The following is a 16849-nucleotide window of genomic DNA, read 5'->3' on the forward strand; positions in this document are numbered from 1 at the left end:
ACCTTCCACTCCATCCAAAGTCTATACAAAGGGGCTGTCTCAGTAAGAACATTTGCCACCACATCTGACTACCTGAGTTCAATCCCTGAACCCACATGTTAGAAAGAGAGAGAATCAACTCCCAGAAGTCGTACTGACTTCCAAATGTGCACAATGGCAAGAGCACCCCCCCACACACATACAACATAAGACAATTCAAATTCCACATGAAGGAAAGAATTCCTAACATAATTTCATTATTACAAAATCAAAATTAATTAACAATCTATTATAGTGTTCAAAAACAGTAAGAATTCAAAGTGTGGCAACTTTCAACAATTCTATTTTTAAATCTTTAAATCCAATACAGCTCATAGAAGACAATTACCTTAGTTACTGAGAGAAACAATGTTTATCTCAAACCAGAGTAGTGCTGCATAAGACAACACTGCATAATAAAAATATTGCATATCTAGAGTATCTACACAAGTCCCTGAAATAAAGTTACTACAAATAAGGAATAATAATATAGTTGATGTTAATTAAATTGAGCTAATGTAGCTAAATGTGGCTACACAATCGAGCAGTGCAGAATCTAGAGGCTCAAAGGAAAAGGAGAACCAGAATTTTACCACAACATTAAAATGGATAGCCAAAATCAAATTTAAAAAGCAGCAGGCCAAAAGGACAATAGGCTGTGCAAATTAGAAGAGATGCAATTGTCTTACCTCTTTAAGATTGTTTATTTGCTGAATATAGCCAGTTTGTGCGGCTTCCAGCTGAGTAATGTACCAGTGCTGATCCCGGCATTTCTGAAAAAATGTTGGTGAGCGTACCTGAAACCTTAAAGAACAGTTCCACATGAAGAATAATCTACATAGTGAATCTGTGAATTATATAAACTCTACAGTTCCCATTTGATGTAGAACCATTTCAAATGAATTCTATTACCCACTACTCATGCATGTACTCAAAAACCATAATGACATATATCTCTAAATGCCAGTTGTCTCAATTAAAACCATATATTTTTGGTTTTTTGTTTTCCTTGAGACAGGATTATCTGTGTAGCCCTGGTTATCCTAGAACTCACTCTGTAGACCAGGCTGGCCTCAAACTCGGAGATCCTTCTGCCTCTGCATCCCAAGTGCTGGGATACATACATGTGTATGAAAATGTCATTATGAAACCCAATATGTAAAACTAATATTTAATAATAAAAACATTACGGGGAAATTTGTCCCTTCTAGTTTAGTAAACTGATGTTTTAATTGTGACTGTAACATCAAATAGCAACGAAGTATTTCCTTTGGTGAATTAGAAAAACAAAATTATCACCTTCATAAGAAAAACCAAAACAGTGAGTTTTCTCCCCCCTTTCCTCCTTCCTTCCTTCTTTCCTTTTCGAGACAGGGTTTCTCTGTAGTTTCTGGTGCCTGTCCTGGAACTAGCTCTTGTAGACCAGGCTGGCCTTGAATGCCTGTCTCTGCCTCCCCAGAGTGCTGGGATTAAAGGCGTGCACCACGACCGCCTGGCTGATCCCTACTTCTAACATGATTTTATCAGAAAATGAAAGATGCTCTATAAAATTAAGCCTGTAAAATCAGTCATTGAAATATTATTCTGTCAAATGGGAAAAAAGAAAAAATAAACCACTCAATGCCTCCCTATTCTTAGAAAGCCTTTAAGCTACACGTTCTACGGACAGGCTGAAGGCTAATGATGAGCATTCTTGTTAGCACAGCGCCACAGCGCCACTCTGATTCTCCACATGACGCCAAGTATGGAATTATCTACCTGCAGCATATTATCACTACACAATGTCAGATTTGAGGGCATGCTGGATTTTTAGTTAGGTATGCTCAAACTATAAGCCATCCTTAAAAAAAAAAAATTTAAGACAAGGTCTCTTTTAAAACCCAGACTGGCTTCAAACTTGTTATATAACCTAGACTGGTCTTGAATTCCTAATCTTTCTGACTCTACATCTCAAATACTGGGATTAGAGGGATGGGGCATCACATCTGGCAATATTTTCCTTTTAATGGAATCAATAACTAGGTATCAAACCTTTTTTTCACTTTTATTATTCATCTAACTACATGGAATTCCTGAAATAAAAGTTACAGTTAGTGTGAATTTCAGTACTTATGTTTGTTAAATGAATAAACTTTGAAATAAAGTTTTGATGACATTACTCTCCATAATTTAAGTCACAATATCAAATATCTCAAACTACCTTAAAATCACTGTATCATTTTGTCGGTTCAGGTATCCTTCATTTGCAAGTAAGTCCAAACGGAAAAATCTATTATAGCCCCAGCACTCTCCAACTTCAAAGTCAGACGCAAATTCTCGAATGATATTTTTGGTAGGATCGTTGCAGGACTGATGAACCATTTCTACACGATATTCATACCTAAAATACAGACACCATTAGTACAGTCAGCAAAGTAAAAATAAGTATCAATACAAAAAAATAAAATTGTTATTCCAGCTGAACTCTTTTCAAAAATGATATCATTTACAGAAACAGAAGTATTTCAAATGGGTCACTGCCTTAGCTGGGCTTACTATCACTGTGATTAAACATTGTAACAAAAGCAATTTGGGGAGCAAAGAGTTTATTTATTTTTTATTTTTATTTTTTTTACCACACCTCTTCAAAGGAGAAAGAGTTTATTTATAGGCTTACAGTTCCATGTTACCATTCATCACTGAAGGCAGTCAGGACAGAAACCTGGAGGGAAACCTCTATAAGGAAAAACTATTCTACTCTCTCCTTAAAGAAATTTTCACTGGGCAGTGGTGGCACACACCTTTAATCCCAGCACTCAGGTGACAGAGGCAGGCAGATCTCTGGGAGTTCGAGGCCAGCCTGGTATATAAGAGCGAGTTCCAGGACAGGCTCCAAAGTTACAGAGAAACCCTATCTCAAAAAAACAAAAAAGAAAAGAAAAGAAAAAAGAAATTCTCAGCAAAATATGGTGGTCCACACTTGCAATCTCAGCACCTGGGAGATGAAAGCAGAAATATAGAAATATCCAGGAGTTCAAGGCATCCTTGGCTATATCAAGTTTAACACCCTCACTTTAAAACAACAAGAACAAAAGATGGGAAAACTGAGATGGGAAGGACCTTCTTCCCTAAAACAGAAGTTACTGTGTCCTAGTTAGTGTTACTATTGCTATGATGAAGCCCCATGACCAAAAATAAGTTGGGGAGAAAGGGTTTATATGGCTTGCACTTCTACATGGTAGTCCATCACTGAAGGAAGTTCGGACAGGAATCCAAGTAGGGCTGGAACCTGGAGGGAGGAGCTGATGCAGAGGCATCATATTAGGGGGAGCTGCTTACTTGCTTGCTCCTCATGATTTCTCAGCCTGCTTTCTTATAGAACCCACAATGAGCTGGGCCCTTCCCAACAATCACTAATCGCCCTACAGGCTTGCCTACATCCCAATCTTATGAAGGCATTTTTTTCATTTGAGGCTTTTAACTCTAGTGTCAACTTGACATAAAACTAGCTAGCACACTCAGTAAATACTATATGAAAACTAACCCCAAAATGTCTCATGTAGAAAATTTTCACTTTAGTATTACATACATGTATATGTTCACACACACCCTGAGAAAGAGATTAAGGCTTGAAAAAGTGATGAAGTGTTTCTACAGACCCTACGGAACACTCATCTACTAGACTGCTATGTAGATTGTTATATAATGATTCATGTTTTTATTCTACATTTTGGTAGTTAAACTACCCCACTGCTACACCTTGAACTGCAAAATTAAACGTCATTTCAACATTTAATGAAGAGGACTGAGAACCCAATATGCTTCCTGAAGCATTAAATAAATTAATAAATTGTACTTATCAAAATAGAAGACTCACATCAAAGTATGTAGACAGTGTCCAACTAGCACACACATGCAAATTCCAATCTTCTCTGAACACAGTACTATGAACATATAACATTATCAATAATAAGGTACTACTATTTCTAAAACAATGTGAATGTTAGAAAACTCCTGAAATGGACTTTGGAGGTGTAGTGCAGTAATAGAGTCCTAAATCCTGGACTCAATCTCTTGTTTGAAATAAATAAATGAATTAAAGTGCTAACATCTGTTTGGTCAGTGATAATAGCATCAAGCTGAATCCAGTACCAAAGACAATAAAAATGTTAAAATAAAGACAGAAAAAAATCAAAGACAAATAAATCCCCTTAGGACTTAGAACTTGGAATTTTAAATTTTAAAAATTCAAATTTAAGACTCAAAACATAAATTTCCCAAAAGCAAGAAATAAGAGGCAGAGCCAGGCAAAGTGGTATATGTTTTTAATCCCAGGACTGAGAACTGAACCCACTGACATGTACGGTTTTTTTTTTTTTTTTTTTTTTTAAGCTCTGACGATTTTACTAGTGTTTAGAAGAAAAATCCCAGAGCAAGCAAGCTGTAAATCTCAGCAGCTATCCGGAGGTGGAGAATGGAGAAGGAAAAACAGAAAAAGTCATTGTTGTTTAAGCAGGCTGGGAAGACAGGCACAAGGTGGAGAGAAGCATTAGGAAAAGAATAAGGTAATGCCAGACATATTAGAGAAACATGCTTGGAGCAGAGACAGGAAGAAAAGGAAGTGAGACTTCCCTAAGTAATTCAGAAGACTGAGTGATCCCAGACACTGGATACTGGAGGGTAGTTTTGCTTTGATTGTGACTTGGCCCTGAATTTTCTCTCTTGAAGTAAGAAAGTATTCATTTTTTATTTTACTGAAGCCTACGGCTGAGAAACTTTTGAGTTTTTAAAAAAGTTGGATTTTAAGAGATTGGCTATTTTTTTTTTTTTTTTTTTTTTGGTTTTTCGAGACAGGGTTTCTCTGTGGTTTTTGGAGCCTGTCCTGGAACTAGCTCTGTAGACCAGGCTGGTCTCGAACTCACAGAGATCCGCCTGCCTCTGCCTCCCGAGTGCTGGGATTAAAGGCGTGCGCCACCACGGCCCGGCGAGATTGGCTATTTTAAAGCGACTGAAATTTTAATGTGTTTGAATTTATAAAGACTGTAGGACTTTAAAGTTATGTTTTTAATGTGAGATCTTGAGGATAAATAAGGAAGGGCTGTGGCTTAATAATGATGTGTTTGTGTATCAAGTTGACAAGGGGTCAGTTGTATTGGTTGGTTTTGTGTCAACTTGTCTCAAGCTAGTCATCAGAAAAACAAGAGCTTCAACTGAAAAAATGCTTCCATAAGATTCAGCTGTAAGGCATTTTCTTAATCAATGGAGGAAGGTCCAGCCCATTGTAGGTGGTGCCAATTCTGGGGCTGGTGGTCCTGGATTCTATAACAAAGAAAGCTAAGAAAGCCAGTAAGCAGCATCACTCCCATGACCTCTGCATCAGTTCCTGCCTCCAGATTTCTACCCTGCTTGAGTTCCTGTCCTGACTTCCTTTCGTACTTAACATCAACGTAGTTCATTAAAGGGAAGTGTAAGTTGAATAAACCCTTTCCTCCCCAATTTGCTTTGTGGTCATGGTGTTTCATTGCAGCAATAGAAAGAAACTCTAAGTAAGACATGAAGCATGTAACTTTGTATTAAAGTAGTTAATTAAACTGCTTACCTGCCAGGGCAGTGGGGACACATGTTTTTAGCACTTGGGAGACAGAGGCAGGCAGATCTGTGAGTTCAAGGCCAGTCTGGTGTACAGAGTGAGTTCCAGAACAGCCATAGCTACAAAGAAACCGTGTCTCAAACACTCCTGCCCACCCCCACACTCCCACCCCCCACGCAAAAAAAACAAAACAAAAACAAAAACAAACAACAACAAAAAACCCACTTACTTGGAAGTTTCAGGTAAGCCAGCCGATAGCTCCAAAAATACAGATAAGTAGTAGCCTCGTACAACTCCATTTCCATCCTAAAACAAGAGGTTATGCAAAACAAAAGAGACATCAATTCCAATATACAAATTTAAAGCAAAGATGAAGCCTACAAACCAACATCTGATAATTGGGTTGAGATATATATCTAACCTTAAAAACTAACAAAAAATTTAAAAACGTAGATGTTTGTCCATATCAATTTTAAATTTTGTTTTGTTTTGTTTTTGTTTTTCGAGACAGGGTTTCTCTGTGGTTTTGGAGCCTGTTCTGGAACTAGCTCTTGTAGACCAAGCTGGTCTCGAACTCACAGAGATCCACATGCCTCTGCCTCCCGAGTGCTGGGATTAAAGGCGTGCGCCACCACCGCCAGCTCAATTTTAAAATTTTATACATTAACTTAACCTTAAAAGTAATCTACCTTTTAAAATTTGTAGTTTAATACCTGTTTGATGAATTTGTGCCACTTTAACCTTTCACTATCATTCCCATTTTGTTACATCTGTTAAGGAGACTTTATGTTGAAATACTGTATAAAGGGCTGGAGAGATGGCTCAATGGTTAAGAGGATTGCCTGCTCTTCCAGAGGTCCTGAGTTCGATTCCCAGCAACCACATGGTGGTATTTAATTTTATTAGTATTTAATTTTTATTTCACTTAAATTTAATTTAAAATTCAACCGTCGGTTAAATCCAATCAACATTTTTTTTAATGTTTTTTAGTACCTGTGATTTTCTTTTGGGGTGCTGGGTATTGCATGGCAGATAAGTACTCTGCAACTGAGCTACAAGACAACTCTAAGTTATCTTTTTTTCCTTTTCATGATCTTTAAAGAACTTTTAATTCCCAGCACCTATATAGTGGCTGACCACTAGCTGTAACTCTAGTTCCAAAGTATCCAACATCCTCTTAAGCAGGTACCATTGTGATGCACCTACATACAAGCAAGCAAACACTCAAACATACAAAAAAAAATATAGAAATTAAAATAAAATGTAGCTAGGCAACATGGTAGTACAAGCCTTTAAACCCAGCACTTGGGAGACAGAGGTAGGTGGATCTCTGAATTGAGGCCAGCGTGGTCTATAGAGAGAGTTCCAGGACAGCCCGGGCTACACAAGGGAAAAAAATTTAAACTTTTTTTTAATTTTTTTTTTATTTTAAATGTATGAAGGTTTTGCCTACATATATATGTGTGTACCACATGTGTGCCTGGTGCCCTTGGAAGCCAGAAGAGGGCGAAAGATCCCTTCAAACTGTAGTCACAGATGGTGTGGGCTACCACATGGGTGCAGGGAGTCAACAGCACTCTTAACTGCTGACCCATCTCTCTAATCCCTAAAACTGTCTTCCACACATATTTATCTCATTATAAACTAGAAATAAAATTTAGTGATGTTGGAGCTTATGTATTCATATTTAACACACTTTGTACATATTTAGTAATAAATGGCATAAACAGAAAATTGCCAATTTCCATACTCCTCTATTAAGTAAACTAATATACTTAAAGCAAATCTCAAAATTAAGTTGAAAATTGAGAAATATAAAAAACTTACTGGGTAAACTTTTAACCTCCAACAAAGTCCTGAAACTTGAAGAGGTGGGCTGTAAACAGGATCTGCTCTCTGGCGCAAAGTGCTAAAAAGAAAGAAAGCCAACCAAATTCCAACATCAAAACTATTGTGAAATGGCAGCAAGCAAAACCAAAAAGCAACTACATACCTTAAAATAATATGTAAAATACTGAACAACAGAAGGTGACTGAACAAGTCAGACTCTCTAAATAAGCCTGGAGGAACTTACATATGCACTAATGATACCGAAACATTTAGCAGTATCTTTTACTTCGTAATTAAAACCCAACAAAAACTCAAAAATTGCCATTTAAGGGAAAACAGAGTACCACTAAGTATTCCAAATTTAATTCTGCTTCAGTAAGCATTCTTTACAAAACATGGGAGAATAACTTAATGGTACAGCATGTGTTTAGCATGTGCAGTCTTAGCTCAATATTAAGCACCAAAAATTATTAAACAAACGAAACAGATAATTTCTGTATAGCATATTTTTTTAATGGAGAAATAAGAATGCGTGTCAACCCTTAATATTTGTAGGGGAAATTCAGCAAGATTTTTAGCTACAAAACTACACCATTAAAAACAGAGAAAATGAGCTGAGGAGGCAACTCAGTTAAGGCCTTCCGCAAGCACAAGTACTTAAATCAATCCCCACAAACTAAGTTAAAAGCTGCTAGGAATGGTGGCTTGCACTGGCAATGTCCAAACTGTGAAAATGGAGGCAGATGCATCCGAGTCTTGATGGTCTGCCAGCCTAATGCATTTGGGAAGACTCCAGGACATTTATTGTTCTTTCAGAATATCTAAGTGCAGTTTCTAGCACCTGTATTAAGTAGTTTATAACAGTTCCAAGGACTCTGGCACCCTTTCCGGGACTCCTTGAAAACTGCACTCACACTTGTATATACTCACAGACAGACACATACACAGAATTTAAAAACAAAAAGGATGGGTAGCACCTAAGGATGTCTTCTGACCTCCACACATGAAGCCATACAAGCATATACTAAACACACATACCACCACCACCCATCCCCACCACAGGGGAAAAACAGATGGCACAAGTATGGCTTTTTAGATACCAGCACACCTATTCCAAGTATTTCTCAAAGATCTCATATTTTAAGTTCCCTTTTTTGTCCTGTCCTTGAAGTCTCTTATAGTCTTTGTGATTTCATATATTTACTTCTAGACCAGTACGATGGTGCATTCCTTTAATTCCAATCTGGTCTACATAGGAAGTTCCAAGGTTAGCTGGGTATATAGTGAAATCCTGTCTATACAGTTCCAGGACAGCCAGGGCTGTTACACCTAGAAACTCTGTCTCGAAAAACAGAAACAGTAACAAAAAATTCCTTTGCAACTGGAGAGATAGCTCAGCAGTTAGGAACACTTGCTGCTCTACCGGAGAACTCAAGTTCAATTCCCAGCACAGCAGCTCTAATTCCAGGAGATCTGATGGTTTCTTCTGGCATCCATGGCACCAAGTATCCACATGGTGCACATACACAAACAAAGGCAAAACACCCATACACATAAAACAAAGTAAAATTTAAAAATATATTTATAAAGCTGGCAAGGGTGGCACACACCTTTTATCATAGTCTTCAAGATGTAAAGGAAGGCAGATTTCTGAGTTCTAGGCAAGCCTGGTCTACAGAATAAAATGCAGGCAACCAGGGCTACACAGAGAAACCCCATCTCAAAAAAACAAACTTTAAAGATCTAACAAAGAGCCTGGCAGTACTGTCACATGCAGCAGAGGCAGGCGGATCTCTGTGAACTCAAGGGCAGCCTAACCTACAAGAGCTAGGTCCAGGACAGGCTCCAAAGCTACAGAAAAACCCTGTCTCGAAAAACCAAAAGAAATCGAACAAGGAGGTCATCAAGTAGAAAAATGTATTCCCAACTTCATGCACAGCCATTGAAGATACTCTATGAAATTACCTTCAGGTTATATGTTATAATGTATACATGAAACAGAAATACATTTTGCTTTAGATTGAATCTTACATAACCAAGATAACTCATTATCTATATGCATTTTTCTCACTGTTTTTTGAGACAGGGTTTCTCTTTGTAGTCCTGACTGTCCCGGAACTTGTTATGTAGACCAGACTATCCTCAGACTTAGAGATCTGACTGCCCCTTGCTCCAGAGTAGAGGGACTGAAGGTGTGCATCACCACATGCAGTTCTACGTGCAAGCATGTCTTCCCTCTGAGATAAGAAATGAAGCCCAGCATGGGCTCTCCAGACCAGCTCTGCTTCTAACAGGAAACTTTAGTCAGGGACCTCATTAGCTCATTCTTACCACATAAGACCACTTGTCTCTTACTTCTGCACACAAATACACAAGAAAAACCCAGAATTCTTAAAACCTCTTACCTGAAGTTCTCTAATACAAATGTAGCTGAATCATAAGATGGTACCAATTCACTAAAAAGAACAAAAGGAAAAAAAAAAAATCAATGACCTTAATTTACAATTTACATTTAGTTTAAAAATAAAGTAAAAAAAAAAAAGCTTTGTTTGTGGTGGCTAACACCTTTAATCTCAGCACTCAGGAGGTAGAGGCAGTAGACCTCTGTGAGTTCGAGGCCAGCCTGGTCTATAGAGTTAGTTCCAGGATAGGCTCCAAAGCTACAGAGAAACCCTGTCTCGAAAATAAAAATGAAATAAAATAAAAAATTTTTAAAAAGTAAGTTCCTTGGAATTATCTTGAAAACTTGATAGTACCTATAAAATATTTCAAAATCTTGATTAAACAGAGCATTAAATCAAAGCAGTTCATAAACCATAACGAGTTTCTAATTAGAATGAAAATACAACAAATATTTACTTCAAGCTTATTTACTAGCAAATACCCCCTATACATTTTGGTTATTTTATTGGAACCCTCAAGCATGTCAGGCAATAACTCTATCAACTCTATCACTGAGCTATGGCTATAGCTTTCCTACACTTTTATTATAAGATTAGAATATATAATTGAGGGGATAACTGATATGGGTTAGCACAGTAAGACATTCTTGGAAAGGTAGGATGACATCAATTAGTCTAAATTCCATATAATCTTCTCTAAAAAGAACTAACCTGTAAACATAGGATGAGCGAGAGGATAATATATCTTGCAGTCAACTACCCTGAGACCATGTGGATAGTTTGTGGCACTGTCATTAAAACATCATTTAACATAAAATTGTAATATATACAACATTATAATATGTTGCCATAAGTTTGGTATGATTATAAATTGAACAAAATAGACTGAAAATCATTTTCACCATACCTTCAGATAAGACTATATCTACAGTAATTTGTGATTTGCCAGAACATGTTTAGTACAAATAAAAAAAATTCTAAAATTTATCAAAAGTTGATAAGGCAATCATGCATGCAGCTCTTAGAAGGTAAAGGTAGCAGCAGAAATCTAGCCTCACTTAAATAGCAAGTTTGAGGTTAGCCTAGGTTATATAAGGCCCTATCCCAAAAACAATAAAAGAGGAAATTATCTATATATCACATATTTTCCAGAGCAAGAAGATGTACTTTGTCCTATGAGTGTTATCCATAGTATCTATCCAAATTGACCTTCTCAAGCACTCCTATAAAATCCCTAGGCAGCTGTTGGCACTTCTTAGAAGGCACACATGCCAGCCACATCTCTATGGATCTGTGCCTGATGATTCCTGCCTACTCCTTCATAAGAAGTCAAATATGCAGAGGCCTGCTCTAGTGTTTCCCAATTATGTATTCTATCACTCAACATATAAAACCTCAATTAGTGAGACCAATGCAATTAGTACCTGGAAAATTTTTTTAAAAGACCATAAACTTAATGAGAACTCTAAAGGGATCATCTCAAAAACAGTTTTCAAATTTCAACCTAAAGAAATGTTTTTGGCTATCACCCAAAATAATATATAATCATATGTTGGTCATTTTACCAACCAATTCACTATATCCCCCAAAATGTAAACACTTTATCCTGTTGTCTGATCTATATGCTGTTTCTTTTGCTATGTTATGTGCTTATTCCATTGATATGTGTTGTCTTTGCTGTGAGCCAGATTCAGAGCACAAAAAATTCATTTATTTGGAGACTGAGATATTTCTCTATGTCTTAATGGTTTCTATTGCTGTAATAAACACCATGACCAAGAGCAACTTGGGAAAGAGTTTTATTGAGCTTACAATTTTACTCCATCTCTGAGGAAAATCAAGGCAGAAAACTCAGGGCAGGAACCTGGAAGGCAGCACTAACACAGAGGCTATGGAGAGTGCTGCTTATTGCCTTGCTCCCCATGGCTCACTCAGCTTGCTCTTAGACCACCAAGACGACCTGCCAAGGGGTGGCACCACCCAGTAGCCAAGACTCTCTCACATCAATTATTAACCAAGAAAATGTCCTAAAGAGGCCAATGACAAAGAAAAATTTTCTCAACTTAACTCCCACTTCCCAGCTATATCTATATTTGTGTCCTGTTGCCAGAAACCCACCAGCACAGAACATGTGTATTTCTGAATACACAAAGTTCCACACACAAGTAGTGTAAAGGATTAGTGCTATGGAACTTCAGTAAAGACAGGTTGCACAGCATAGAGCATAGATCCTTGATCTTAGGATCTCTGTCTGAGCACTGCTTTAGCTTTTCATCAGTTCCCTTATCTGTCCTCCTGAAATGACTCTGGTCCTTATAAACAGATTCACACCATAGGAGTGTCAATTCATCTGTTTTCACAGAGTATGGGAAAGTAGCCTCAAACTATCTCTATCCTGGCAATCTGCAAGTAACATACCTTTAAATGTTTAGATCACTAACTTTATCAGATCACCACGAACAAAGGGCTGCATAAAATCTAGTTTCCCTTTCCAACTTGACCATCCCTCCCAGATATCTAAACCTGACTATAGACTGACAGTCTCCTCTATCTTTATGTCCTCTCTGAGGACACCTAAGCTGTTTTCTCATTACAATGCCTGATAATAAACAACGCTTTAAATTCTGGCTGAAATCACTTCCTTGTCTAAACAAGGTAAAATTTTCATTCATATACACACAGAACATTCTTTTATGAGTTTTGTTTTTCTGATAGAGTTTCACATAGCCCAGGATAATCAATCATCCTGTTTCAGTCTCCCAAGTGCTGAGATTTTAAGAGTGTGCAGCACTACACTCTATAAAGTATTAAAAACAAACAAACAAAAAAATTAAAGCTTCACGACTAGCCGGCCTCATGACAAGGCTCTTCCAGGGCAGATGCAGTGTCATGCAGCAATTTCCTCCAAAATTGAGATATTACATCCCCCAGGAAAGTGCCTTAAAACAGAGTAATAATTCCAAATAGCTTCAGGAAGTCCCTGTAACTGACCAGATTCACTAGGCCTCTTCCTTCCAAGAGTAAACAACAGAACCTGGAGAGTCACTCTTCCTGGAGATCAGCAGAGCTGCCTGGAAGAGGTTCAGAGAAAAAAAGCACAGGGAAAGGACACTGCTCCCTTGAGATTGGCATCAAAAGTAGCTATGAACCATCTGATATGGGGCAGGGAACTCAACTAGGGTCATGTGGATGAAATTCTGCTCTGTTTACCGTTCAGCCATCTCTCTCTTCCCCTGCAACCCTGACAGGGTTTCCTCTGTGTAGCTTTTGACTATCCTGGAACTCACTCTGTAGAACAGACTGTCCCTGAACTCACAGAGGTCCGACTGCTTCTGCCTCCTGAATGCTGGGATTAAAGGTGTGTGCCACCACCGGACAATTTTTAAGAGAATCCCAAATGATGGTTATGCTGATAAGAACCAGTTAGTTGGGAAATGGTGTTGCACACCTTTAATCCCAGCACTCAGGAGGCAGAAGATGGATCTCTGTTGAGTTTGAGGACAGCCAAGGATACAGCAAAAACGAAAACGAAAAGAACACCACTAATCTAAACTAGGTGTAGTGCACGGACTTAATTCTAGCACCCAAGAGGCAGAGGGAGACTAGCCTGCTCTATACAGCAAGTTCTAGACCTGTGAAGACTACACAATAAAACCTTGTCTCTGGAGTAATAAAAATTCATTTTTAATAGTTTAATGACACAGTGTCACTCTACATATGGTGTTGAAAGGAATTTGAAGAATTGGCCCAAACTGAAAAATCAAAAAAGGTACCAAGATTGCAAACTTTTTTTTCTTTTTCTTTTGTTTTTTGTTTGTTTTTTTTTAATTTATTTATTTATTAAGGATTTCTGCCTCCTCCCCCCACCGCCTCCCATTTCCCTCTCCCTCCCCCAACAAGTCCCCCTCCCTCATCAGCTCGAAGAGCAATCAGGGTTCCCTGACCTGTGGGAAGTCCAAGGAACACCCACCTCCATCCAGGTCTAGTAAGGTGAGCATCCAAACTGCCTAGGCTCACCCAAAGCCAGTACGTGCAGTAGGATCAAAAACCCATTGCCATTGTTCTTGAGTTCTCAGTAGTCCTCATTGTCCGCTATGTTCAGCAAGTCCGGTTTTATCTCATGCTTTTTTGTTTGTTTTTGAGACAGGGCTTCTCTGTGTAACAAACAGTCCTGGCTGTCCTAGAACTCACTTTGTATTCTAGATTGGCCTTGGACTAACAGATGTGTCTGCCTCTGCCTCCTAAGTACTAGGATTAAAGGCGTGCCCCACCACCAACCAGCTGCAAGCTTTTTCTATTGCTTCCTTCCACTTAACTTAAAATCTGGAGATACTAAGTCACCTTTGTAACTTTTTGGTATCCTATCTGATTTTAAGTTTTGATTAATAAGATACACATTAATTTAAAAGGCAAATAAAGCCGGGCGGTGGTGGCGCACGCCTTTAATCCCAGCACTCAGGAGGCAGAGGCAGGCGGATCTCTGTGAGTTCGAGACCAACCTGGTCTACAAGAGCTAGTTCCAGGACAGGCTCCAAAACCACATAGAAACCTTGTCTCGAAAAATCAAAAAAAAAAAAAAAAGGCAAATAAAGGATGACTAGGGCCTTCAAGGGGGCACAGCAGTAAAGGCCCTTACTGCCAAACCAGACCCTCAGAATTCAATTCCTTAGATCAAAGCTGTCCTCTGGCCCTCAAGAGCACCACAGCACTAAGAAATCACTTCCTAACACACATACAAAGGAAAGACAGGAAGTGTAGACACCCGTGAAGTCAGTAAGATAGTTGTTTTCTATGGAAAATGGAGCTTTAATTAAAGAAACATTCTAATTCCCTTTCAGTTTCCCTTTACAACCAAAAGTGTGACGCCATCACAGTCTTAAAAGTTATGCTCTTCTTTCCACCAAGTAGATTCTGGTAAACCAGTTCAGGACATGAAGTAAAAGAGCCTTTACCCACTGGGACATCTCAGAGGCCTTTCGTTTTGAGATCAGATTTATGAGTTTACCAGATTATATCACTGTAATTATTAACAGTACCTTAAAAGGAGATGGATAGCTAGTAATGTTAGCACACACCTGTAACCCCAACACTTAGGAGGTGGACATAGGAGAATCAGAAGTTCAAGTCCAGCCTCAGTTACTTAGTGAGTTTAATTAAGACTACCCTTGGCTATATGAGACTATTTCTTAATGAGTTGAGAAAAATAGTTTATTTGGTATCTCTTGAAGCCACTTCCATTCTCCAGGATATTTTCTCATGTTTCCTTAATAAATCTATATTTGATCTGCTTAATAAAAAGAAAGGAAAATGAAAGGAAAAGAAAAAAATAGCTTATTCAAGTGCATACCTTTATATATTCAAACTTAAAATGGAAATAAAATTTTAAAACTGTTATACCTGGTAAAGTCTGGTGGAACAGGTGTAGTAACAAAGGATGCCATGGGTTTTCGGTGAACTTGCTGAAACATCATTAGGATCTCTGAGCTCTTAGATATCAGCTCGCTCTTACTGCAAGACCGCAACTGTGGGAGGAAAAAACAGTATCTCAACCAACAAAAATATTCTTCAATGGCACTTCAAAATTTTCTAATGGGTCAGGTGTGGAAGCCTGTACCTTTAATCCCAGAACTTGGGATACAAAGGAAGAAGAATTGTTTGAGTTTTATGCCAAACTGGTCCACACAGCAGTTCCAGGCCAGTCTGGGTCTACATATCAAGATCCAGGTCAGCCAGGCCTACACAGTAAAACCTTCTCCCAAATAAATAAAAGAATTTTAATTAAGAAAAATTGAGGCCAGATGTGGTGGTACATACCTTTAATCTTATTCCTTGGAAGATAGAGACAAGCAGATATCTGTGAATTCAAGGCTAGCCTAGTCTACATAGTCAGTTTCAGAGCAGCCAGGAAACTAAAGACAGTTGAGAAGAATTAGCCTCTCCAAGGGATCAGCCCCCTAAATGGCTTTTCAATACAAAGTTCAGTCCTGAAGTCATACACACAAACAACAAAAATGTATTCAACAGAATGTGTTTTATATAACAAAGAAAAAGGAGTTACCAATGTGGGGAAGCTTGGTAGTAGAAGGGAAGAGACATGAGAGAGGATGAAAATGGAAGAAACAAAGGAAAAGAGGCAAGTGATTATATTTAATTATAATATAAATAATTATATTTTAATTAAAATATATTAAAAATAACATTAAAAACAGTGAATAATTACAAAGCTAATCTGGTTATTTAGTGAAAAAATTAAATTAAGAATAAAATAGTCAGGCCTTGGTGGTGCATGCCTTTAATTCTTGCACTCAGGAAGCAGATGCAGGCAGATCTCTGTGCCAACCTGATCGACAAAAGTGAGTTCCAGGACAGCCAGGACTGTTACACAGAGAAACCCTGTCTTGAAAATCCAAAAAAGAAAAAGAAAAAAAGAAAATAATAACTTTCAGGAGCAGAAATGTAACTGGGCTGGTAATAGTTCTTGCCTAGCATGCAAGGAGCCCTAGGTTTAACCAGAGCTGAGCACACACTTGGGAGGTAAAGGATTAGAAATTCAATGATATCCTACAGTTCTATGAGGAAACTGAGATCAGTCTGTGCTTACATGAGACTCTACCTAAAAATAAATATAATAGGAACTAGAGAGTTGGTTCTGTGTTAAAGAGCATTCGGTCTGGCAGAGGACCCAGGTTCAGTTCCCAACACCAACAAGGTGGTTCACAATTTTCTATAGCTCCAGTTACAGGAGATCTGGCACTCTCTTCTGGCTTCCTTGGTACCAGGCACACACGTGGTACATACACAAGCAGAAATTATCACATACATATAAAATAAATTTGAAGAAAAAATTTAAATTGCAAAGTGGGTTTGAAAAATTAAACTGCAAACTCTAGGCTTCTTTGCAATTTAGCAACTAAATCATTAAATTTATGGGATTTTAATAAAATCTCTCCTATTTTAGGGTTAAGTAAAAAGCAACTGCGAATATATTTTCACACTGATACAGTTAAACTACTTTATATATTAATGAGCA

At 38.0% G+C, this 16849-nt stretch overlaps 1 protein-coding gene across 5 annotated transcripts in view; it reads right to left on the reverse strand.

The window, feature by feature from the left end:
• Trim37 (tripartite motif containing 37) overlaps positions 1 to 16849 on the reverse strand; it is a 121040-nt gene that overhangs the window by 78965 nt on the left and 25226 nt on the right. For all 5 annotated transcript variants that reach the window (XM_041664500.1, XM_041664499.1, XM_041664502.1 and 2 more), the window contains exons 9-14: positions 15217 to 15341; positions 9823 to 9873; positions 7415 to 7496; positions 5817 to 5893; positions 2219 to 2398; positions 708 to 822 (exon numbers count right to left, since the gene is read on the reverse strand). In XM_041664500.1, the coding sequence (XP_041520434.1) occupies positions 708 to 822; positions 2219 to 2398; positions 5817 to 5893; positions 7415 to 7496; positions 9823 to 9873; positions 15217 to 15341 (630 nt within the window). The remainder of the gene's footprint in view (positions 1 to 707; positions 823 to 2218; positions 2399 to 5816; positions 5894 to 7414; positions 7497 to 9822; positions 9874 to 15216; positions 15342 to 16849) is intronic.

This window comes from Microtus oregoni, unplaced genomic scaffold (assembly GCF_018167655.1).
Source record: "Microtus oregoni isolate MIOR12 unplaced genomic scaffold, Mior012 000015F_ref0000493, whole genome shotgun sequence".
NCBI classification, from domain to species: Eukaryota; Metazoa; Chordata; class Mammalia; order Rodentia; family Cricetidae; genus Microtus; species Microtus oregoni.